General features: G+C 37.6%; 1 protein-coding gene and 1 long non-coding RNA gene across 2 annotated transcripts; one reads left to right on the top strand and one right to left on the bottom strand.

The window, feature by feature from the left end:
* Positions 1–31: 31 nt before the first annotated feature.
* Positions 32–5,401, bottom strand: LOC130429960 (uncharacterized). Its single transcript, XM_056758814.1, has 13 exons — positions 5,218–5,401; positions 4,890–4,984; positions 4,289–4,351; positions 3,997–4,114; positions 3,839–3,885; positions 3,653–3,730; positions 3,465–3,556; positions 2,347–2,408; positions 1,782–1,828; positions 1,687–1,743; positions 1,363–1,397; positions 578–797; positions 32–491 (listed from the first exon to the last, which is right to left on the bottom strand). The coding sequence occupies exons 1-13, from the start codon at positions 5,399–5,401 to the stop codon at positions 264–266; spliced, it is 1,326 nt and encodes a 441-aa protein (XP_056614792.1). The 3' UTR covers positions 32–263.
* Positions 5,402–9,729: 4,328 nt separating this feature from the next.
* On the top strand, positions 9,730–26,708 carry LOC130430417 (uncharacterized). Its single transcript, XR_008907786.1, has 2 exons — positions 9,730–10,671; positions 26,480–26,708. It is a non-coding gene; the product is annotated as an uncharacterized LOC130430417 (long non-coding RNA).
* The last annotated feature ends 226 nt before the right edge of the window (positions 26,709–26,934 follow it).

Raw genomic sequence — 26,934 nt, 5'->3', positions numbered from 1 at the left:
AATCCTCCTGTCAAACTGCTCCCGCTCACTGATAAATGAACATTAAAAGTTGTAGACAAAATTGTTATTGGAAATAATGGCAGGATGTCGTGCTTAACAATTTCTCCTTTATAGCATCATAACATACAATATGTCAATGACAGGCCCTCGTAAAAATTTGTTCTCAGCCTCCAACATGGTGACATTTTCCAAAGCAGCAAGAGCACAGATGATGGACTACCAAAGAAAGAGTTAAGATGGATCACACCCCAAACAAGTTAGGGTTAGAAAGCTAACATAGGACCCACCTCTGCAAAAAGGACATCCATAACAAACTTGTCTGCGTCACTGTGAGTGTGTGTGGGTCTCCTGTCTAGAACTGAAGTGAGGTGAATGTAGACGTCATCTATTTGGTCCTGATCTTCAAGGTATACAGTTACAAGCATGGTCTTGGCAGAAGGATTGGTAAACATTTCAAGCCACTTTGACTTCTTTTGGCCATTTATGATGGACTGTGTAGAGAAAATTGAGAATGTCATTGTCTCTGTAAGTCATTTATGTTGAGTAAATATTTTAAATGCATTCGTGAACCATTTACCTGAATGTGGTTATCTGTTCCTCTGGTTGCTACAATGAAGTCCACCAACGGTTGGTTGCATGACTTGCGGTTCCTCTCAACAACAAAATGTTGTGGCAGGTCATAAGTTAGCCCTGGAAAATCCCGGTAAAGAGGTTGTAATGTCCCTTCAGGCAGGAACCTTGCATCCTCGTTCCAGTGGGCAAACCTTTTCCCATACCTAAAAAAAATCAGATTTTTACTCCAGTGAGGTAAGGCAAGGCAAGTGTATTTACATAGCACATTTCATACACAATGGTAATTTAAAGTGCTTTACATAAAAATAAGTTAATAATACATAATTAAAAAAAGTAGGAAAACTCTTGACAATACTGATATACAGGCTGCATTTATATATACTCACAAAATTGTATAATTAACCAGGTGATGTACATCCTACATCATTTTTCTTATTGGCATGATCTATTTTGATTATGTTATACTGTTAATTCCTTAGTGAATGCCTCGAGGAAAAAGGAAGTGTCGTCTGACACACACACACACTGGTTTAATGTTTTATGGGGACATTCCATACACATCCATTGATTTTAGATCAGGCTTATGATATATTCTATCCCCTAACCCTACCCCAACATCTAAACCTAATAATCACACAAACCTTTTTAAACATTTTTACGTTTTCAATAAATATAATTCTGTATGATTCATAAGCAGTTTTCCTCATCGGGACTTTCAAATTGTCCCCAAAAGATCAAAATCTACTGATATGGGACATAAGGTCAACACACACACATGCACACACACACTCTTTTAACACCTTTAGCGTCTTGTGTAAGGCATCCTGCACAATTGGAGCTTTTGTGGAGCTTTCTTTTTTTTTTAATACCTAAATTTGGTCAGTTATTTCTATTGGCAAGGAATTTCCATTGAAAATGAAATACAAGACTAATAGTACAGAAAATAGTACACACACCCCTGTCTCAAACCGCTCAATGAGACGTAGACACCACCACTCTCTGATTACAGGCATGTCAAGCTCAAAGAATGTGAAATATGACTGGATTAGTATTTGTGTCTCTATTATTATTTAATGACAAGCAATAAAGTATGCCTTTTTAGCAATGGAATACAAAATCTGAAACTAAAGTGAAACTAAATCGAGTGTTCAGCACAGTGTAGAGGGCATACTGAAAAAGAGTAAAAAAACTTTATTAATATAGCTAACCATGAGCATAAAAATCCCACAATCATGGATGTTGCTCTGTTGAGGAAAACTGTGTGTTCAGACCAAACGCGAATGGCGCGAATAAATCGCGCTATTCGCCTGTAGTTGGACGCTTGAACATTTTAGTTTACTCGCTTCATTCGCGCGTCAAATTCGCTTCATTCGCGCGTCAAATTCGCTTCATTCACGCGTCAAATTCGCTTCATTGCAGACGCGAATTCGCGTCATGGGAGGGGCTTCTGCCAGCCGGCTCCACTCCCGTGTAGATAAATTGCTTAAATTGTGTAAAGACCGTTTTTGACAACTTGTCAGATTGTCCGACCTCCTCACTCACTTTCTTCCAAGCAAGATCCTTTTTATTTCAGTTTTGATAAAAGTAAGATGTATCGTACAGCTCCAGGTATCCACATAAAGCAACGGTGATTTTTTTCCTCCGGTGTTGTTGAGATTTCTGCCTCCTTTGGTCTGAACACAACATTAGGATACAAATATAACAATTTGAAAACAGAAATTAGAATTTATTTACAGAGCTGAAACAAATGAACAGTAGTATTGTAGTTGTGTGTCGCCCCAATATCCAATCCTGTGACTTCTGTCCACTGTCCAGGATCAAGACGATGTGCAATACTCCTAAGATTTGGGTTAAGTACACAAATTAACATAAAAAGCCATGGGGAGCTTGTGTAATACAGTAGTAAACATTTGAATGAAAAAAGTGAATCAAAGTTGTCCGAAAACAAGAACGTTATAGTCTTGGGAAAACTTTGATTCACTTTTTTCATCCAAATGTTGACTACTGTATATGGCCATAAATTAAACCATAATTTTCCCTCTTCTTACATTAATTTGAGCCTACGCTCTCCCAAAGAACCTCATTCACAGAGGCATGATTTTGCTTTGTTGGTTTAATATATCAAGACCAAACTTCAAATTATCAAACAAGTTGTCATATTCACATTATGCTCATTGCTATGAAAAGCAGACTGTTAATATGACAAGCACAACTCATAATTGATTCAAAATACTGTAACAATGCAAATGCATGTCTATATTATGCCATAGGAACATGGCAACTGTATCTCATATAACTTTATACTCTCATAACTTAAAGGTGGGGTGTCCGATTTATCCAAGCCTTTGTTGAAGTTCAAATCACCTAAACAGACACACCATACCCCAATCTTTCGACTAATGTCCGTCCTGTGAACTGTGCACCTTACTGCTGATTGGCTACAAGGTTGTTTCGACACTCGGCCTGAGTTGGTCCAAACAAGTGTAATTCGGAAATCGGACAACCCGCCATTAACAATCTGAACACTGGAACAATGCAACCGCATGACTACATTATATGCCATATAGGAACATGGCAATTATTCCTTAGCTGTGAACCTAAAGATGTCTCTGTACTGGTCATCTCATGGACTCATGATTGCTATACAGGGGGCCTAGTAGGAGGATCTCTCTTAACAGTGGCTTCAGCACCTATAGGGATGCATTAGCAATGGTTATGGCAAAAGAGTGCTATACAAACCATTTCATATTTGCATAACCTTTGCGTTATGAAACTGGGGTAAGAACACCCTCTGTAAATCCAGCATAAAAGAACATTCCCACCAACCCACAGAGTAGATAAACCTGTATAAAACTTGATACACATAAAATATTATTCAGCTAGACCATGACTTGAAAAATCTTAGACATAAAACACAATGGTCTGGTCCGCCAGCTTGTGTCCATGCAGGAAACACAAGGGCATCCTTTATGTCAGCATCACTCTTAAAAACCACACAACACCAATACAGAACATGTTATTTTACTTCAGACTTACGGTCTCTGTGTCAAGTAGTATGATTTTTGCATTCGATACTGACAGGTAAGTACGCTAGGGGATCTTTATCAGTTTTCCATCTTGGAACAAGATACAGGTCGGCAATGTATATGTCTTTGCCCTGTGAGAGCAAAAGTAAAAATTAAGCTCATAGTTTGTTTATATTAATCCTATATGAAAAAGACACTATAAAAGTGCCATAAAGATTTCACTTGAAGAAGATTTATACATGTGCTCGAGCATCATAGATAATTTTCATGCAGGCATTTCCAATCTGTTGAAAATATGAAAAATTTACATAAACAAATAAAACCAAAAGCATACATTGCACCCAATGTTCTAGTTTTTGCTTCATTAAAACTATCCAAATGCAAATTTTACAAAGATCTGACTCCATGTCCCGTCTCAAACCTAAAGTCCAAAAATCTGCTCTTGTGAGGCATGTCGCTCCCTCCTTCACAATGACCTCATCAGCCAGCCGCATCGTGTCAAGTATGTATCTGAGCTGCAAAGGTCAAAAGAAAGCAAGGCATTAACAGAAATGCTTCGTAAATTGTTTAGAAAGGCAACGTGACCTGATAAAAGGACGTTTCAGTTTTTGTACAAATTGTAGATGTTAAATAAAACAGGCTATTATGGACAGTATTTTAAAATTGTAAGTGAAGACATGAACATCTACCAATTTGTCTTGTAGAGGATTATGAGGCTTCTTCCAAGGTTGGGTTGAATTTTCATCTGCATCCTATAAAATCATAAAATCCTGCATGATCCCATCTGCAGAGGCTACTAAGGGAATAAAATGAAACAAACTCTGTCACTCATAATGAACTGCAATGGAAAATATTTGGTTAGTTAATGCAAAGGCATTATTCATACCTATTCCTGTTAAAGGGGGAACAAACTCTGGTTAAGGTGGCACATCTACTGTTGCCTCTGAGCCAGAAACATCTGTAAGTCATGCAAAACTATATCGAGTATAATACACATGCAATATGATAAATACAATACGATAATGAAAAAGCAGAAGTCAAAAATTAATATGGCTAGGGTTAACAAGGTTGATATTAGAAAAGAATGGGGTCCACATACAAATAAGGAAATGTTACATTCTACTTTTGTCTCGAGGATCCTAACAATGTCTTTAGGACTTTTCTGGGCTATTACCAATAGGAACTACAGGTACAGGAACTATTACCAATATGTCCATGAGGAGAACTGAAAAGCAAACAGCTTTACACATGTCAATAGGAGGCATATAAAAGAAGAGACTTACATTTTACAAAGCCACAACCAATCATTTGCAGGGCTAGTGTCTCCCAGAAGTCTTCCATATCCACGTAGCCGTTAAAATTCTTTGGCGGTGGTTTGTCACTCACTAATGACAAAGAAATCCAAAATATTATTAATATTATCTACAATTAAAGCCTGCTGTGGAAACACATGCACATGCTGTGTCAAATGACCTGAAAGCATTATTTGCCCCAAGCACAGAAAATCAATTTGGTCCATGGTAGCACACTTACCTTCAATCTGTTTTAATGTGCAGCACATTGGTCAAACTTCGTTGAGTTAAATAGTGCTGTATAAATACATTTGACATGGACTTACATGACATGTTGAATGCTCCTTTTCTGTGGAGATCCATGATTACAACGGCTGGATGATCCCCACATGTCACACAAGAGTATTCATACTCGTGTTTTGTGAGTGCCTCAAAATGGAGATAGGCGTGGAGCACTGTTTTAGCTGGAAGAAACTGTTCCCTCAAGGTGAGCTCCAGACACTCAACCATTCACAAATATGTTACCGTCATGGATATGGTGGTTTTTCTATTATAGTGTTGAGTTTTCTTATATAAAATAATACATTTAGTTAGTTATAGGTTTTATGTATTCTTATGAAACAATATTGGGCCTCGTGTATGAGTATGAGCTCATGAACACCTGCATGAACAACAAGCGTCTTATCTTAGCTGCACGTACACCACAAATAAGTTTTAATAAGGAAGTTTGGTTTGTTTCATAGAGTCAAGGACGCTGGTATCTCTAAACAGTGAGCTCATTTTAACAAAGCTAAGAGTATGAGTCTGAGAACTTGAACATCTGCACACACACCATATATCTTTTAGAACTAAGACGTACACCCCACACATTTTTGTAGGGAAGTCTAATTAAATCACATACGACCAAGGACACTGGGAAGCTCATTATCGCTAAACCATGAGCTCATCTTTGATAGAAACATGGTTAAATCATGTATCGTCCGAAACCCCCAGGAAAGTGTCAAGATAAAGAGGCACTTGTTTTTGAGAGATGCACGCCACCATTAAATCTTAATATGGTAGGCCGGAACTATGAGCACAGAGGGACGGGCTAATGAAAAAGTGATGTCCTATAAAACCTGATTGGAAGAAGACGATGTCATGCACACATGATTGGTTTAAACTGTGATAACAACTTGAAAACACTGTATAAAAGATGGAGTCAGATATGTATTTGTTGGATCACTTCAGATGAACTCTGAATATCCCATTTTGTTTGTCCGGGCAAATAAAGTTTAAACTCTTGGAACCTGGAACCCTTGTCTCTGAGATTTCTTTCTGCGATGGAAGGCCGATTCGCCACGACATATTTGGTGACCCCGAGACGTGATCCAGGTTAGAGGGCTGGAGGCTGATGACTGTGATGGGTGAACCAGACAAGCTGATCGCACAAAAAAGGGCCCTAAAAACAGGTGAGCATATTTGCTTTATAGTATAAGTTTTGTGCGGTCAGCTAAAGGTAAACTCTGAATGCCGTTTGTCCTCTTAAAAGCCTCTCCTAAATTGAACAAAATTGAATGTTAGAAATTGCACTAGTTTGCCAAGTCTTTAGGGTATCCAGATCTCAAGAAATGTGTGTGTGTGATTGTGTGTATGAAAAAGTGTATGTGTGCATGAGAGATTGTATATAAGTGTCCTAACAGTGGAGCAGACGGAGAGTAAATCTTACTTTGGGAAGTAAGTCGCACACTGGGTGTGTCGCGTTGGGACGCGGGAGTAAATCTTACTTTGAAAAGTGAGTCACACAGTGGGTGTGTCGCGTAGGGACGCGGGGTCCTGTCAGGTAACGGGACGTAAAGTATATACATATAGTGTGTGTGAGCAAATTAAAATCCTGTTAGGAAACAGGTCACGTGGGGGGTATGAATGCACTGTGATATGTTTTTATGTTGTTGTATATTGTATTGTGACGATAGAAAAACTCAGGAGTGAGGGACAGAGAGAAAAAACTTCAGCCTGTGAGACTCTGTGTGTGTGTGTCTGTGTGTGAAGAAGAGGTTGTGAGTGTGTGTGCAAGAGTGGGAGGCTAGGAGGCCCCGCAAGTGTGTGCGTATGAAAAAGTGAATGAGAGAGAGAGTGCATATGTGTGAATGGGAAAAAGGACATGGAACAAATAAAAATTGCAGTATAATGTTTGTCCAGTAAAATGTATGAGAAGAAGGAGTGTTAGGTTTTTGATGTTTAAAGAGGCATGCGTTTCGAGACTAGGTGCAAGTTTTTGCTGTGTGTCTGTGTCAAAGTTTCATGTGGTAATAAAAGTATTTGAAAAAAAAAGATGAATGCAAAATAATGTGTCTATTAGGGTTTAATAGAAAAACAGTTTGAGCACATGAGAGAAGCAAGAGTGTGTGTAGAAGATAAAGAGGTCATTTATGGAGTCAGATAAAGATTTGAAGGATATAGTGTATGTGTGAGTTTGGCTCACTGTGAGCGCATGAGACTTAATGGCAGCCGAAGAATAGAGCTCCTTTGATTAAAGCACGAAGAACATTGTCAAATGAAAAAATAGAAGATATATTTTGTAGCTTACAAATATGTTTTAAAAATTGTGAGATACTTGGTATAAAGCCGGTAGAATATACCCAAAAAATAAATAAATAAATAATTAAAATCTCAGACCATAAGGCCTGAGTGTGTGTGTGCTGGAACCTTTGAGGAGTGATTTATTAGACAGCAGAAGGGCCTCTGGAGTGTGTGAGTATTCTGCGTGCTGTGAGCGTATGAGACCAGAGTGTTGCTGTGGAAAAAAAACGTTTTGCATTAAGTGAAAAAGTGAAAAGCATTGCTGGATTGTGAATTATTTTTATGTTCTATTGATGTTTTAAAGACGTATGGCTGGAATTGAACTGCTAGATGGGGAAAGTTTACAATCATATTTTGAGAGAGTAAGAGTAGCCAGAATATTGACTGAGACAAAGGGAGTTAGTGATCACTTCTGGAGATAACCATTTTATAGGGACTTAGCAGGCATCAAGAAGCCACTGACAGAGGAAAAGAAAAATTATTTCTTGGACGAATTAGTAGAAGTTCAGAATTTGAAACAAATTGAGCAGGAGTGGCCACATGTGAATTGGAGAGGTATAGTAGGCAAGTGTTGTAATGTAGGGATATTGAGAAACTACTTAGAAGGAGTTTGCTTCCATATAATTAATAGATTTGGCAATCTAGACACCGCGTTCCAGCGTGTCTCATTGAAAATAAAAATCACAATCCAGAACCTGGTGAAACCCTATTTATTGCAAGGAGTAAGACAAAGTTGGAGGAAGAGGTAGAGGAAGAGAGTACAGATTAATCAGTCATTCAGAAATGTAGGTTTATGCAGAAACAAGATATGTAAATTGAGAAAGTAAGATATTGTTTACAACCACCGAGCAAAGAGAAATAGAGCCACTGCAGTTTCAGGCTGTTACACTGAAGAAGCTGATCCTGCAGATAAAAACAGAAAACCTAGGCCCATAGGTCGCAATAAAACAAAGAGGCGCCCCACTTTAACAGAATACGTGACGATAATAAAGTAAGAATGGCCTCCACTAGGAACAAGATATCCTGTGAGCAGAGAAATGATTGGAGAAATTTCTAAGAAATGGGCAGAGAAGAAAAAAATATATATACATCACGTTTGATATCACTGTGTGTGAAGAAATGGAAGGGTTGATAAGAAATCATAAACCTAGGGACAAAAGCATGAAGAGAGAAGTTAAGAGAAGGAAAAAGATGTATTAAATTTGTTTAAGAAATAAGGAATTAATTTTCTAAAACACATGAAGAAAACAAGGGAACTCCTGAAAGAGGATGAGGAGATAGTCAGCGAAAAATTGAGGAAGGCTATGAGTCCACCCCCATATGAATTATCCAGGAGCCAGCTGCCATTGATTGTGGAAGATAATGAGCTGAATAATCAAATGACTTTGGTCAAAGGAGAATTTAAGTTTACAGGAGAGCTGGACCTCCAAGGGGGAGAAAGAGAGGAGTCGAGGGATGATGAACTTCTAAGAGACACATTCGCTGAGAGGCGGCAGGAGAACTGTTTCGTCACGCCAGAGTACCACAAGAGAGGGAAAGCAGAGTGGAATGCTACACCCGCCTATAAATCAATTTATGCTGGGGTATCTGCAGAGCTAGAGGCGGCTAGAAGACAGAGATATGAACAAACAGCTTGAGAGCCGGACAAAACATCCACAGTACTGAGAAGAAAAAACATAAGATAAAGCAAGGTGCCAGATGTCATGTCGGAGGCGGGGTCCATGGAAGATGACCCAACTCTGCCCAGTCTGGAGAATAGACATATCTCAAGTAACATTGACGAAACGTCATGGCAGCATAGAAGAAAAGATATACCAGATAACAACAGCAGAGGGAGAGGCAAGAATATTTAAAGATTGCCCAAGGAGAGAATACAAATGGATGTCTGGAAACATCTGTTTAGAAGACATTGGTAAGAAACAGCCACAGCCAGCCTGGCTCAGAGAAGGGGGGAGACTGAGAGGATCAACATCAGCAACCTTCGCTACAAACAACCCATTCAAAGAGATCTTGAGAAAAAATAAACAGCCACATTATGTGCCTTGGGCCACACTGGACTTGGATGGATTGATCACTCGATTACCTGATCTAAATGAGGGAGCTGGAAGATGGATAGGGGTCCTGGAAGAAGAGACGATTGGGATACTACTAGCTTAGGGAAACATTAAAGCTTTGCTAGCTAAATGCCCAGGTGCATCTAAAATAAATGAAATGCTGAAGGACTTTAGATTGAATCGAGCAATTGACTCCCCAGAATAAGACGCAGAGCTCTTTGATAAACATAGACAGGATATGTGGCGAGCCCCAAGAAGAGAATTTCAAACCGGAATTGATCAAAAAGAACTTAAGGGAGATTAGATGATAGATAAAGAGAATCAAGTCACCTATGTGCAACGACAATTAAACAAGAGCTGGAGAAAAACCCTGAAGAAGACCAGGTTATGGCAGTGTAGCCCCCTCAAAAGGGGAGTTTTTTTTAGTATGTTTACTTTGTTTATGGTGTTAACCTATTAACAGCTTAATGCGTTATTCTTGTGTGTTCTATAACTGTTTCTTTGGTCCGCTGGTATATGCCAAGAGTATACATTTATATGCGTGTCCCCTTTAAGAAGTTTTTTTTCAATGCTGAAGTTTGGTTTACGTGCACTTGGTAAAAACGTGGGTTTCTGCAATCATGTTTGATTATACAGGGTTGATTGGGTGAATAAGTGCTTAGACCCGCCTATGTATAAGAGATAATGATGTGATTGGTCAATGATCGGGAGGAAGAGAAAAAAGGAGGAAAAAGTCATCGATATAGATCGGGAGGATATATCCGCAAACCGCGAGTTATATTGAGATTTTCGTGAGTGTTTTGTAAATTGATTGATGTGTATTGGTTGACACAGGCAATGTGTTACAGTATTTTTCACTTAGACTATTTTGCCCGTGAGCGAGAGCGGCAGCACGTTCGGTTAGCCTTTAATTAGTTGCCGGATCACATAGCGCTGTGGAAAGTGTTTTTGTGCTACAAACTTTAATGGTGCCGGCTGGCCGTGATCATTCTGTCGTGGGAAGCGATTAAGGAACTACAAAGCTTTTGTCGGGATACCGGATAGCGCACCCAGCCACCGGGAGCGTTGGGTGTTCCTCCGGCATCGTGGGACGGCTGGCGGAAAGTCACTGAACGTGTTTAAAGTGCAGCCCCGGAGAATATCGTGCCTGCATAAGGAACACAGGTACCCTTATTGATTTCATTTTGCTCGCAGACGAGCGAAGAGGCCAGTTTGCTGTTTCATTGGCCCCTACGCTCACAAGCAACGACTCAGGCCTGCATCGGGGGGGTGTTTGTGTGTGCGAGTGTGTGAGTGGGCCCACTTTAGGTTACTTTATTGTATATATCTTTACATTTACATTGATCGTTGTTACACTAGCGAACAGTGTTCCCTCGTTGAGGACTGTTAATTGTGTTGTCAACAGTTTGTATTTCTTAGCATCTTTAATCCGCAGGTTAGGGTGCGGGTGCAAACTAGCAGACCATTAACGAAACACCAAGGGTATTGATAATAACAGGTTATCGGGGTTAATCTTCCCCAGGGGGATATATCTGGTTTATTTTTAGGTATAGTTATTATTTCCAGCTGTACATCTCTCTATTCTAGCTTTTCTGTATGTTGAAGGGATTATTCATTCCTGAAATCTAGATATACACGTCTGCTTTATTCTATTGATTTGTAGCTAACCTTCATTTGTTTTATTTCATTTCTATTTTATAAATAAATCTCTTTAACTTAAATTTCTCTAGGTCATTTATTTATTATTCAAACTAACAGAGAGGGGGATTTAATACATTGTCGAGAGACAATAATAATAAGGATCCGGTGCTCCACCCTATAGAGTTTAGGTCAGGAAAACCTAGGAGGGCAGGGGGCGCTACAGCAGCAATATTCATAGATGACATTGTTGACCCCCTGCCAGTAAAAGCAAAACTGGAAGACGTAGTAGGACTGAACTTTAAACAGCATAAAGAATTTTTAGAATATGTGGTACACAGTTTTACAACACCGGAAGAGCGAGATGCAGCTGAACTAAAGAAAAAGAGAGTTGCAGAGGGATCCAGTACTAAGCAAATCTAGATTATTAGAAACCTTTTCATTTATATGTGGCCAACAGGAAAGAAGGTTCACATTTACTATCATAATTAATCAAATATTGCTTAAGACATATTGATATAAGATAATAATAGAATTAATGCATAATTTTTAATGTGCTTAAAATGAATCCTATAATGAATTAAGGGCTTCACTAGTGATAATGATCTTTGAATTAGTTGATCTAGTTGTATGATCCTTGAATTATAACTAAAATATTAGGATATAATTAGATATTTAAAGAGTACCTGGAATAATAATGGGTTGGATTTGAACATAAATACAGGCAAAGGAAGAGAACATTTTTATTTTTATTTTATAAATAGTTTCTACAGCTTATATGTAGTAATCTTTATGATCTTATTAATAATCAAACAACTATTCTGTAAAAGTAACTATTATAAATCTCTCTTTAGTGAACCATCATATGTAAACCAAGAAAATGAAAGAGTTGACGCTGTATTAAACAGGGAGACTTATGTCATTATGTTATTTAAGAGGCTCTTATGAAGGACATTTTTTGGAACGGTTGCATGACCAATTGCTCCTGAGTCAGCTTTACTAACAATCGGCTTCACAACTGTCAAGTGGACACCACCAAACTGACACATGCTGTTGGGAACTGACGGAGTATGAAAGAAATTAATCCACTGAAATTCATGATGAATCTAAGACAGTAAATGGAAACATTTCACAGTGAGTAAATTTGATTAATTCATTATGTGATAAAGGGTTTGTTAAATATTGGGACGTTTCACGTCAAGACTTTTTTTATCAAATTTCGAATAGAAAATATTTTTCTGACCTGATCTCATCCGTTTCATAGACCTAGGATTTTATTTTTAACAATACATTCAGTAATTAATCTAAAGTTCCAGTTTTTTAGGGAGCTGTTAGCTGAATTATGTGAGAAATGTATTACATTTTTGTTGATAAAGTAAGTGCTATCCGTTATTCTTTTGCCTCACAGCTCCAAGACCTGCCGTCTTTGAATTTACTGTCTAGTCAGGCAAAAGTGTCCAACTGTTGATTAAATCATCTTTGGGCAGTTTTGAGTCCGCTTTGTTGAGAGTGTTTAATGTAGTTCTGGACTATAGACTGGGTCACTAAAGTTTAGCGACGTTTGACTTCTTTAAACAATAAATAGTTTTTATAGTTTTGTACACTGTGACGATAACAATGACAACAATGAAGAACACTATCTATTGCTGTCTACAGCAAGATCAGTTTTCATAGAAATACACCAGAATATAAAATTAGACACTCAGTATTACTGTACGTTTAAAGGCATCTACAGTATGGATAAATTACATATGAGCACATTTATGGTTTAGATATAGCTTTCTATAATTACAAATGCCACAAACAAAAGAAATTGAGAAAATGTTTAAGTGACTTGTTTTACATTGATATCATGTTCCTGATATACATTTTATATTGCCCTAAACAGCAGAACTAATAACTAACCGTTGAACAGAACAATAATTTTAGATCAATTTGGAATAATGCATATAAAATATGTATATAATAAGTGCATATGAAACAATCTGTTGTCATAATATTAAACTATACTTAGCTATCCGCATAGATGTAAGTAAATAACGTATAAGTGAAAAGGCAAAACCAATCATATTGGCGACAAATTGCAGAAAATGAAACTTACCCATTTGTGTACCATATGCGATTGTAAAAGATTTTAATTTCAATTAAATGATTCCTAGATAAATAAATGTTGAATAAAATAAGTATAAGAAAATCTAATGAGGCACAGATGGGCATGTTACCAGAAAATTGCATAACGATTTAGCATCTTAATAGGGAAATGTTTGCTGAAAAAAGAACAGCAAGATATTGAATAACAGGTTTGCCACAGCCACAATAGCTGACAATTTAAAAATCATAGGTTGGGAAAATTGTGAGAATCAAACATTAGCATACCAATTAATCTTACGATATGAAAAGCAGGGTGTGCCCATAGCAGATTATTTTTGAGTATGTGGGGATAAGAATTTAAGACCAACACTGTTTGGCACCTTCAAGTAAAATGGCCTGACAAAATAGACAAGCACTGAATTGGCTTTAGCAGAAAAAGTAGGCAAAAGCGTAATGTTCGGAGAGGATTTTTTTTTTTACAAATATTGAAAAACAACACTGCCCCTGATGGGTCGTTAACAAAAGCAATGGAAAAATGTATAAACTTAAGAGATGACATGACAGTCAATGTTGGCTCAGAAAAAGAAATTGGAACATGGCTGGACTAGATCTTTGGATCATGGACTTCATGGCTGATTAAGATAGGAGTTTTTGAAGCAAGAGGATTTATTAGATTTTCTGTAATATTTTGCTGTCTTTTACCAGTTATAAGAGCTATGGTGGTGACAGCTACAGATAAACAGATGATGTTGAGAACGGAATTAAGTGCATAATACAACACTGAAGAAAATATGTTGAATATGTTAGCTGTTATAAGCAAATATGAGGAACACGATGAGAAAGACAAGTGTCCCATGAATTACAATTTTTTTTTGGAAAGCAAGGGAGAAGAGCTTAGAATTGTATAATCATGCGTGGGAATAGTTTTAGATATTACCTTAGACATTGTTAGGCAGGTAGTTAGATTGATTTTTGTTTTTCTTTTTATTATTTTGACATCAACACGTTTCAATGTTTGATGTTTCAGTTAATCATTAGTGCTCTATAATCAAACACTATTATGAGAGTGCACTTGGTGAACATGTGTGAATTTTATTTTGTTTTGTTTATTGTTTTTGAATCTAAAATATATAACATGTAATTTTCATTTATTATTTTATTGATATAACCAAAACTGTTATGTGAGTGCACCGGGTGCTCATATGTGTATTTGTCATTGTATCTTCCCGAATAATGAGAAGTTGCCAATCAAGTGAGCTGAAGAACCTGATCTAAAATGCAGCAAGTGGTGGTGCCAACGGTACAGGGCCAGTGACTGTTAAATCTGAAGACAGCATCGTCCAGACGGTTTTCATCTGGACCAGTTCGAGTGTGGGTCCCAGGGCATGCATAAGGCGACGTAACGCGATGGACGAAAGGATCTTGACAAGTCTACAGGACCACATCGAATGTCAATCCCGACAACAGAAAATAACTACAATCTTAGAGAGAACCAGATTTACTGACACGACTAGCAAACACCTGGTCATATTACCCTGAATTGAACTGCAACAAATGACACTGTGAAGCTTGATGTAACGATTGACGAGAGAAAGAACTTTGACAAACTGAGTGAGACTAAACTGCTGTTATGAGCAAAGGATCAACAATTAGCAGCAAACGATAGATCAACGATGGATTGAGCGCTACCTTAAACACATTGATGGACCACCCTGGTCCTCAAAAACATCATGCAATGAACATGTGGTAGAGACTGACAAACCGACGGCAAGAATCTACAGGAACTAGTATGTTTGTGCCATGTTTCCCAAAAATACCACTTGAGGGGACTGGTGGGCTAATCAGAACTGTGACGAAGAAATTGAAATGACTCTTGGCGAATCTGATATGTTACGCAAAGTCTACAAGAGGTCATCACTTGGGAAGAACCATGAGACAAAAGTGTTCACATATCTATGGGGAGACAACAACCAACTGCACTAACACACAGAGGCGTGTCTGAAATACCTGAGAAAAGCTATCTGGTTACAACCAAGCAGAACAGGAGTGATGGGCAGAAAAACAATATAGATGTTCCGGACGAAAGAGGTGCTGGAATCATTGAAGACAACTAATGGCTGTGTGGGTACTGATTGTACTTATACAGAGGAACTGGACAGGACTTTCTAATAAAGATATATGGTGGGGTGATCATGATACCATATGAAATAATGACACGACAATAGAAGACAAGAAGAGGACTGTTTTATTACCTATCTGGTCGCTCTGTGCCAAAGAATCATCACATCTGGACTGTGGCGGAGAAAGTTTCAGCTAGGAGGAGCTACGTGGACTACGACGGACAGTTTGTAAACTAGCCTGATCTTGGATCAGTTCAGAGCAACGAAAGGAGGACTTTGTGCAGTAATTTGAGAAACCTGCGGCACCTACATTACAGAGAAGAATGAACATCTCATCGGCAAGGAAGGAAGACCATCTCTTTAATGATTGAGACTTTCACCAAATCTGAGGTTGACTCAGAAGAATTGAATTGGGACTGGATGACAAGTGTGTTTACTAACATGAAAAATTTGTATTGATTGCAGCTTGCTTTGTTGCATAGTTATGCATTTGGCCATGTATTATGAAAACATTTCAAGAACAGCTGCAGCCACTGTTCCCAGTCAGATGATTGTTTATGTTGCATCACAACATGTTAATATTGACTAAAAAAAGATCAAGAAACTGACGCTTATTAGAGGGTTAAAAACAGAAATAATAATGTTATGAAGTATATACAGAAGGATTTTTATTTTTATTTTTTATTGCTTGCTCGTAACATAAGTATTATCTGAACCTAAGTATCATTTCAATTTACATAAGTTATCTTAAGTATTTTATCATTAACTGAATGCACAAGCAAATGATTAATCAATTTGAGCACTATTAATTTTTTTTATATTTTAGATATTACAATTTTTGATAGTCTATAATTTCCTTTTTACGGATACCATTTAGTCGGAGTGTGAGGCTTGTCAGCCTCAAAGGGGGGATTATATGGTGGTTTTTCTATTATAGTGTTGAGTTTTCTTATATAAAATAATACATTTAGTTAGTTATAGGTTTCATTTATTCTTATGAAACAATATTGGGCCTCGTGTATGAGTATGAGCTCATGAACACCTGCATGAACAACAAGCATCTTATCTTAGCTGCACGGACACCACAAATAAGTTTTAATAAGGAAGTTTGGTTTGTTTCATAGAGTCAAGGACGCTGGTATCTCTTAACAGTGAGCTCATTTTAACAAGAGTCTGAACACTTGAACATCTGCACACACACCATATATCTTTTAGAACTAAGACGTACACCCCACACATTTTTGTAGGGAAGTCTAATTAAATCACATACGACCAAGGACACTGGGAAGCTCTTTATCGCTAAACCATGAGCTCATCTTTGATAGAAACATGGTTAAATCATGTATCGTCCGAAACCCCCAGGAAAGTGTCAAGATAAAGAGGCACTTGTTTTTTAGGGGCGCACGCAACCATTAAATCTAAATATGGTAGGTCGGAACTATGAGCGCAGAGGGACGGGCTAATGAAAAAGTGATGTCATATGAAACCTGATTGGAAGAAGACGATGTCATGCACACATGATTGGTTTAAACTGTGATAACAACTTGAAAACAATGTAAAAGATGGAGTCAGATATGTATTTGTTGGATCCCTTCAGATGAACTCTGAATATCCCACTTTGTTTGTCCGGGCAAATAAAGTTTAAACTCTTGGCACCTGGAACCCTTGTCTCTGAGATTTCTTTCTGCGATGGAAGGCCGATTCGCCACAACAGCACCTAACCCCTACTTGCTCGCCGGGCGCTGCAGCAATATCTGCCCACTGCTCTGGATGTATGTATGTGTGTTCACCACTTGCTGTGCGTGTGTTCACTACTCTCTTGATGGGTTAAAAGCAGAGGTATATTTCGGATATGGGTCACCATATCTGACAAATAGGTCACTTTCACTTTCATTCAGAACATCCTGGTCTAACCTTCTTCCTAACTCGGTCCGGTCAACCACATCTCTCACAACGTGATACTTGACAAAAAATGTATCTTTCTCTCATCATGTAGTGGTCTAGCATTTGTTGGAACCAGTTACTTTATATTGGCACCTATTGTATTATTGCTCCTGTATGACATATCGCTTATCACTCCCTGAACTCTATGTAAGTCGCTTTGGATAAAAGTGTCTGCCAGATGAAAAATTTTAAATGTAAATAAGTATTTATTCATTCATTATTTCTTATATGATGTTTACTGTGCACTTAAATTTATTTAATTCATTGAAGCATCTTTCATTTAATTTTGTCAACAGCTGAACTCCGCCTACTCGCGGTGAGTTGTGGGTCATATCAATCGTTTGAGTGCTTATGGATTCACATGGAAAACAGTTGAGAATCCGGGAACTTTAAGAATGCTAATTTCAGCATGCTATGATTTGGGACGTACCAATTCTATTTAGAATACTATTTGAACTCACTTTTGTTTTGCGTCAGTATTTCCCAGTGCATGCATGCTGTTTTGTTTCACACTAAAATGTTATACTTTTTCTTCACAAAACAGTACATACTTTTAGTAGGCGCAGGGCTTAATTTGTGCTTTATTTTGGCACCTTCTGAAATCCGATCCGGCAGCTCATTTGGCAGTTACCGCTCCTCTAGCATGAATCGAAAACGTTCATGATGACCAGTTGTGTGCATATATTTCATTAAAAAGCACGTATATTAATTTTAAAGGTTATAACTATTTTATTCTGGTTATGAACAAGGTATCAAGTTTGAGATGTTTCAAAATTGTGTGTGTAGCATGAGGCAATGGCGCAATCGCTTGAGCTGTTACTTTCAACGGCAGAAACAACTTAAAAAACTCATCACACTGTGATGATTTATGGTCAAACTGACAATGTGTAAGTCAATAGATATTGCAGTAAGCTACTTTTAGCTAGTCATTTACACACTTTAACTTAAAACAGAACATTGTGCTTTTGCTAAATAAAGAAAACTTACAGGATGCGCTCTGTCATATCCTTCCCTTTAACTTATTTGTGTTAACGATTAACGGATGATTAATGCTAAATATGCCTATGGTTAATGCACCTGCAGGTGTTATTTAAGTTTAACATTAAACCTCTAAATTCTATGTTGAGGGCTGTGTTTTATTTGTTGACATGCACAAATATTCTTAACATCATCATTATGACAATAAACTGTTTCCATCACCTTAACGCGTATTTGAACTAAGGCAAACTCAAGATTAAATCTGCATATAGAACGTTCAATTTCTTTGATAATTCTGCGATAATCTTCCCATTTAGGCTTTCTTATTGACATTTTCAAAACATCTGAATAGTTGGATATAAAACCCCTCAGAGATTCCGACATTCCGTAAACTCTCCCCACCCCGCTAACTTGCCAGATCTGCCACAGCCCCTTGTTCCGGCAACTCGGAATTTATAAATTAAGCACCAAGTAAACCAATCGGGATGCAGCGCATGAAACGGCGGCGACTTACATCGCATTATTTCATCGCGTGCAGTGTGAAAGCCACTTTATGTCCCATCACATTACAAGCAAAAAAATGACATGATCCCATTTGTTTCAGTAGAGAGCTGGCGACTTCTGGCGAAATGATCAGTTGCAACCGTTGGCGACCAGATGGGGCGTGTCTCGCGTCGTGAAAAAGTTGAGAAATGTTTAACGTTATGCAAATGAGGATCGACAGCTAATTGTTGAGAAGATGGGAGCTAACGTGATTCTAATGCCCACTAGCGATCTAACCACCAAGCCCTGATGACTTGCAGTGTCGCCTGTAATGTGAACAGGGCATGATGTCGAACCAATCTGGACAAGGTTGTGTCAAGGTTAAAACAAAATAACAGTTTTTAGAGCTGCATCAAAGGAATGTTTGCATATGCTATCTTTTACATATAAATAATTTACACTGCTAAGATTTTTATATTAACACATTTAAATTACCCTTGTTTAATTTTTTGGAGGATCTATTTACAGACATTTTATATAACATACTTAACTATGTCTTCAGAGGTGTATTAGGTCCTTTTAAGTTTTTATTATCTCAGATTTCTATCATGCAGATAATTCACCATGTTGTTTCTACAGTAGCCTAAACGTACAAGCTTGTCTACAGAGCGCATTTCGTTAATGCATTATCTCCTTCAGTAAAGAAGTAAAAATGTGATGATATCTTAGTTCTGTGTCAGCCACCATAAAGCTTCAAAAGGGAGGGGTGAGCGGTGGAGTGAGCCGGTGGTTGCAATTCGCAACCTCACCACTAGATGCTGCTAAATATCACTGACTTGTCCTTAAATATATAAAAACAGATATGTAATAGGAAATATCTCACCATAGACAGTAACACTGAATGTGTATGAGGTCTTCTGTTTGCCGCTGATGATCATTTGATAAAGTCCAGAGTGTTGAGTTGTGATGTCCGTGATGTTGAGAGATCCAGTCTGACTGTCCACCTGCAGTCTGTCTCTGAACATCCCATCAAGAACATCAGCAAATTCTAAAAAACTATTAGCTTCTAAGTTGATTGTAACTATACGAGTCTTTTCAGGTCCAAATCTCCACACTATCACATCTTCTGTCTGCATATCAATAAAATCAGTGTTTAGAATAACAGAATGTCCCTCCACCACTGACACTGACTTCACTTCATGTGCATCGACACCTGAGGAAATGTTTAGAAGTCAAACTCTTGCAAATAACAGAAAAGTACAAAATAATCAGGATACATTCGGATTATTTTGAATTCACACAGCCTCATACTTCAGGTTTTTCTTAGGTTAGGAAAAAAATACACTCTTGAAAAGGATTAACAATGTTGATTATGAACATTTCTGTTATGGAATTTGAACACATTATGTTTCAGTGTAACAAACAACGTGTCATTTTGTGTGCTGATTGTGTTTTAAAACGGTACAATGAAATGGGCTGTCCAATAATTTTTTTTCTTTTTTTAACACAACAGTTTTAGTAGTTTATTAATCTGCAACTGCTCCTGTAAACCATACAATCAATAAAATAAAGATGAGTATGTATATAACTTACCTCCCATACAGTAGGAGAACAAAGACAGAAAAACAAATATGAGAAACATCGTCTTTAACAGTTCAGGGGTCTGAAAAGTCTCACTTTGTTTTGTAAACCTGAGCTGAAAGTCTACAGTATAGTGGTTTGACTTCCGTTAGATTTCGCTACAGAATGAGACCACCTCTTTCCATTCAACACATGCCCTTATCACATAAACTCCACCCTGAAAGACATAAAAGCATTACATTTTTATTAAAATTCGTTATAAAACAATTAACATAAAACAAACTAAATTGCAAGCAAACAATGTGCACATTGGCCATTTCAGGCCAAGTCAACATGTGTTCTATCATTGAATCTGTTTATTTCGTGATCTGTATGAACTGCATTTGAAAGTCAGAGAAGAGTCTATTATGGGTATGAATACAGAGAGAATGACAAGACACAATCAATTACATGGTTCTTCTTATTTTTGTTTACGCATCTTTGTCTTTTCTCTTTGCATCGTATCTCCTGCCCTTAATAATGAGTATCCTCACTTAGGACTCCTCAAGAAGTAGTTTGCACTTTGAGGAACACCCGGAAACTCTAGATAAAAACACAACAAAACTTGGCTCTCTTACCCTATAACCAAATATTACCCGAGGTTTCAAATACTCAAACACAATTTTTATTTTTAACTGAATGCAAAACTGTAAATGTCTGGGTTGAAGTGAAACGTGGAGTGGAAAAAATATGTGGCTTGGTTGGTGAGAATGAGAAGTGTGTTTGTCTATTCTGTTGAAGTTTGTGGTTGATGACTTTGTGTGTGTATGTCAGAGGTATGAACAATGTGTGTTTGTGTATGTGTAACTAAGGGGCCGTTTACACGAGACCGTTTATAACTGAAAGCACAAAACAATTTATGCGATTTTGCTGTCCGTTTATGCGGAAGCGGCTTTTTAGGGGACTGATAACGCAAAATTTTGAAGATCAAGAACATCTGAAAGGTACAGTGTGTAGCATTTTGAAGGATTTATTTAGCAAAATGTGATATAATATAAAGCTATGTTGTGAGTGGTGAAGAAATACCTTACAAAATGAACCGAAATGTTTATATTACCTTACATTGAGCCATTTTATGTAAATACACCGCGGGCACACCCTTCCATGTAATTTATCACACTGCACAGCCATGTTTCTATACAAACTACTACAAGCAAGTATACTCTTCTTCTTCGGTTGTGTTTTGGAGGTAGCTTGCAAAGCCACTACAGGATTAGCAGAAGAAAAGGAAGAACAATAACACAATTTACTTGTTGTGTTTTTATTAGAAACAGAAACGGTTCTTTGTTGCAGTAAGAAGTGAAATTTGCGCTAATGGCGGACCACAAATACTCTACCCGACAGAGTGTCAATCTGTGTCCTCAAAAAAGAGAAAATACGATGCAGCAAGGCGAAGTCGAGACAAAAAACGGGAGAAAACCTTAATAAACATCGCCGTGGCTTTTCCCAGAAGGAGGGCACTGAAGCAGGAAAGGGTTTGCTAAGCGACGCCGAAGTTGCCAGCTTTGTGCTGGACCGGTAGGTTTGTCTAATTTCCGCAATATAAATTAGGACATCTCTGTCCTGTGTCCGTAACTTCAGTCTGTTGTTCACCTGTGAGACGTACATTACATGATCAACACCACCGATAATGGCCGCTATCATTTACGGAACCCTTTTGTCCTGTGACGGCAACCGTAGCTTCGGCGGAGCTGTAGGTTGCAATTTCACACATCGCCAATAGTGGCCTCTGAAACTTACACACAGAACCTTTAAACCACGGAAGATAAACCACGAAGTACGCAAGAATGAGAAAACGACATCGTGCGCATGCGTATCAGGTGTGGGGGTGTGGTATGTGCGTGTACACCCAAACACAACAAAGAAGAAGAAACAAATACACAATGGCGGATTACATGGGTTTTTTTGTGCAGCTCAATATTTTGTTAACACTACTCCAGCAAAGTGTAGATTTGCTACACCAGTGCTATAATGACCAGCGGAGACAAATTATTTATCCACAGCAAAATCTTAACACTCATTTACGGCAACAAAGGTTTTTTAAACAGCGCTTTTGGATCAGACCAGGGAGGACGAGTAGATGGTGGGAAGACCGGCTTCCAATAAACCATCAATCGTCAGGGACACTGGTACTTTTCTTTACAAAGTGATGTCGCCAACTACTACTTTCGCAGGCCTAATAAAAATCTTGCGGATCTGTGTAAACACAAATTGTTTTGATAACGTTGTCGTGTGTATGTGAAACTATTCAGTTTTTCATTATGTAATCGCGGCCTAAATTTTGATTCTTTTGCTGCCTTTGTAGTTTCTTCAACTCTACACAAAACCGCACCAAATGCACCAATGTGGATGTTTAAATACAAGTTTGCTTTAAATCGAGCAGTGATATTACTGTCACCTGTGTTGATGGGGTGGGTGGTGCTGGCTAGTTGTGCAGGGCAAAAAGGGCACCCCTGTTATAAATCATTTTCAATCTTTTAATTGCTTTATATCTTACATACATAATTTTTCTATCAAATTCTTTAGAGAGTGTTGAATGCAGCTCACAGGGCCATGAATCCATGAATGGTATATCTGCAAGGTATCATCTTAATTTAGCATTTATATTTTGCCAGAGATCTCAACGTCAGACGTAAAATAACTTTCATCTAAACGCGGTTTGAAAAAACACAAGCAGTTTGTTCCTTAAAGCGTCCTGTAGTTTAGTTATTTAAAGAATGTTTATTTATTTATTTACATGGATGGATTAAACAGTGTTTGCATATTATTTATCATCAAAGAACTGGAAATATAAGAAGTTGAGGAAGAGAACCAGTGGGTTTTGCAGCCATGTACAGTTGGGTGTCGTCTGCATAACAGTTCAAATGAATACCATGCTTCCTTAAAATGTAACCAAGTTGTATATAAATAATTAACAAAAGTGGGCCCAAAATAGAACCCTGGGGAACACCAGTGGTGACTGTAGATGTTCTTGATCTGAAACTTTTTCATTGACCTGGCTGAGTGCGACCGATATGACCTAAACCAAGACAGAGAAGTTCCAGCAATCCCAATAGAAGCTAACCTGTCAAGGAGTATGAGAGATAGTATCAAAGGCTGCGCTCAAGTCAAGAAGGACATGTATAGTTAATAACCCAGAGTTAGCTGATAGTGACAGATCATTGGTAATTCTATCAAGAGCAGTCTCAGTACTGTGGTGGGGATGAAAACCAGATTTGAATTGTTCAAACAAATTATTATTGGAAAAGTGTTCATGAATTTGAATTGCAATACACTTTTCCACAAACTTAGAGATAAACCGTAGATTTGAGATCGGACAGAAATTATCAAGGTTAGAAGGATCAGACCCTGGTTTCTTAAGTATAGGAGTAAAAATAGTAGAATTAGGAGATGAGGGTACAGAACCAGAAACAAGTGAAGAGTGGACAATTTTAGTAATCAATTGCGACAGGGCTGGTAAATAACTTTTACTAAAGATGTTCGGAGGGGTTATTGTGTTTAACCCTGATCATATTCTGTATACTATGGGGCTTTTATTGTGTATAATCCTGATCATATTCTGTATACTATGGGGTTTTTATTGTGTATAATCCTGATCATATTCTGTAAACTATGGGGCTTTTTATTCACCCCGGTTATGAAGTATTCATAGGAATGTTTGTAACATAGATGTGTTAGTAGATCAGAAATCACATTAAGTTAGATGAGTATTAGAATCACGATAAGATTGTTTGAATGATAGAATCAATATATTTCTGCATGATAGAATCAACATATGTGTAGTGATTGATTTTATAAACTATTTTAATCATTTTCAGCGATACAAAATCCAGTGATGGTTTAAAGGCCAGACCAAAATAAATTCCATTCCATTCCATTTTCTACCGCTTATCCGAACTACCTCGGGTCACGGGGAGCCTGCGCCTATCTCAGGAGTCATCGGGCATCAAGGCAGGATACACCCTGGATGGAGTGCCAACCCATCGCAGGGCACACACACTCACTCATTCACTCACGCTATAGCAAAATTTATTTTTCAAAAAAATGAATCAAGGTTGAGACTCCACCATTAGACAAGAAACCTTGTTGCCTAGACTTAATGGTGGCAGACAAGGACAGTTGGATAATAAAAAATAAGAGATAACGGGACTTTACCTGATCGGTTTTGAAAGGAAACACCTTTGAGAGTTTCACTACAACTAGAGGCTGGTAAAAGTTTTCAGAAGTTTTTGGAGACTTGTAACATCTCACTTTGCTTGGCTTGTACAAATAAAGTTAAATCTTTGACACCTGGACCTTCCCAGTCGGAGCAATTTTTTGAGCTTGAAGATCAACATTTTCCTCATCAGGGTCAAGAGGACAGGTCGAAGATTTAGAGTTAATTATCAAAGACATTATCTCTGTAGTAGTTACGAGCTGTTGCGTGCTGTCTCTTTAATATCTCGTGGGTTATAAACATGATGCTGCTGATGATCTTGACACACCCACCAAACAAAAGCAAACGTCTCTCAAACCCTGTTGCAAACCCTTTCCAGGAAACGTGTCGTTCAATAAACTGAAAGAAGAACAAACCAGCACCTTAAAATATTAACGGTGTTAATCCAGATGATCTAATATACACTCACTTAAAGGATTATTAAGAACACCTGTTCAATTTCTCATTAATGCAATTAAAGACGATAGGGGTTCTGGTGATCAACCACTACAGTGGGTGCTAAAGATGATCTCCTGATTGGTGAATTTTAATGTGTCATGTTAGCTTTAGTCACATGGTCAAGGAAAGTAGAAAAAGGGAATGAGAGATGATTTAGCTCCTCGTCGCCCTGGAAGCTCTTCAGTGGGAGCTCTGACTCTTCTTTTCCTTTAGGCTTCTCTAATTTGTGTTATTATGATGTGTTTGTAATGTTCATCATGTTACTCTGAATTCACATCAACATGGCTGGCGTCTCCATTCCTCAAAGGCTCATTCGTCTCCACTGACTCTTCTTCTGTGTGAAATCTGTAAGAAAAGCAGACAATAATTAATTCTGATGTAATATTTTGGTTTTGCCTGATTTAGAAAAAAAACTAAAACTGATCTTATTGTCGCTATGATTTAGCCCCAAATCCTGCAGCATTCTTCACGTTTCAACAGGTGTGGATTTCGTGCTGCTCTGTATATTTTTTAGCATTGGCGTCAGAAGCATGTGTATTTCAGAGAGTAGAAACTACACTCATTCACCAACAGCTTCAATGGAGTAGCGAGTAAGACACATGAACATAGTTGCGAAGCTTTATTGATGACGGTTCGATTCCAGCTTTCACTCTTCTCTTCTAAAATGAAGAAACTATTTGAAACGAGGTGTTTAATAATAAGTGTATAGTATAGGTGTATAGGTTCAGAATACATTTTTAAATTTTACTTATTGTCTACAAGTCACTAAATGGTATGGCTCCTCCATATATCTCTGACTTATCTCTGACTTATTGATTGAGCATAATGTAAACAGATCTCTTCGGTCCTCTAACCAGAGACTTTTGTTTATTCCCAAGACGAGGCGGAAGTGCAGGGGTGATCGCGCTTTTACTACAGCTGCGCCAAGACTCTGGAATGATTTGCACTTGCCTATTAGAATGGCATCATCTGTGGCTATTTTTAAGTCTAAACTAAAAACCTATCTGTTCGATAAGGCGTTTTATCCTGGTTGAAGCACAGCGTGTTTATGATTATTTTGGTGTATGTCAAAATGTATTCTTGTTTTACTCTTGTGTGTTACTGTTGTTTTTAGTTATTGTATTGTAAAGCACATTGGTCAACTCTGGTTGTAGTAAATAGTGCTATATAAATAAATTGCCATTGCCAATGCCATATAAAGGTTAAAGGTAGCAGGGGGTCTTTATTGTTCCAATTAGTTGGCATCCACTTAATACATTTAATAAATGTAATAATTTACCCTCAATAACTGTTGCAAAACTAAACACAAAAAGAAATAAAAACAAACATGTTTACATGTATACATTTAATATCCAATGCAGCACAATAAAGATGATGATTTTACTCTTGATGTATCATCTGAACATGATTCTTACCCTGATGTCTCATTTTGTGGTGACTGTAGATCACAACACCAACAGCAGCCATAACCAGGAGCAGAAGAGAAACACATATTCCTGCCATCACACCTGAAGACTGATCTGTGGAGGATAAAACATCATCATTATCATTAATGAATTCTTCACAGGCTTCAGTAATGACAGAGAGACAATAATTAATATTAAATGAATTTATTAATATGATCATAAACATTTGTAACCATGATCAGATTTCATTAAAAAAATACATTTTTATATGATCTATGAATGAATCAAACAGCAAGAAAACTAAATCTAAAAATATATATATGTCAGGTGTAATAAGTGAATTATGTTCAGAATGATTGTGTTGATGTCATGCATTACTGTGTGTTCACAGCAGGTGTTAAAGTGTAAATATGAATAATCAGGACATTACAAACTGTGAACAAATACTGATCGACTGTATTTAAATATTACTGTGACAGATTTATTGAAATGA

This window comes from Triplophysa dalaica, chromosome 10 (genome assembly GCF_015846415.1).
Source record: "Triplophysa dalaica isolate WHDGS20190420 chromosome 10, ASM1584641v1, whole genome shotgun sequence".
NCBI classification, from domain to species: Eukaryota; Metazoa; Chordata; class Actinopteri; order Cypriniformes; family Nemacheilidae; genus Triplophysa; species Triplophysa dalaica.
This window is presented reverse-complemented; position numbering and strand designations above follow the sequence as displayed.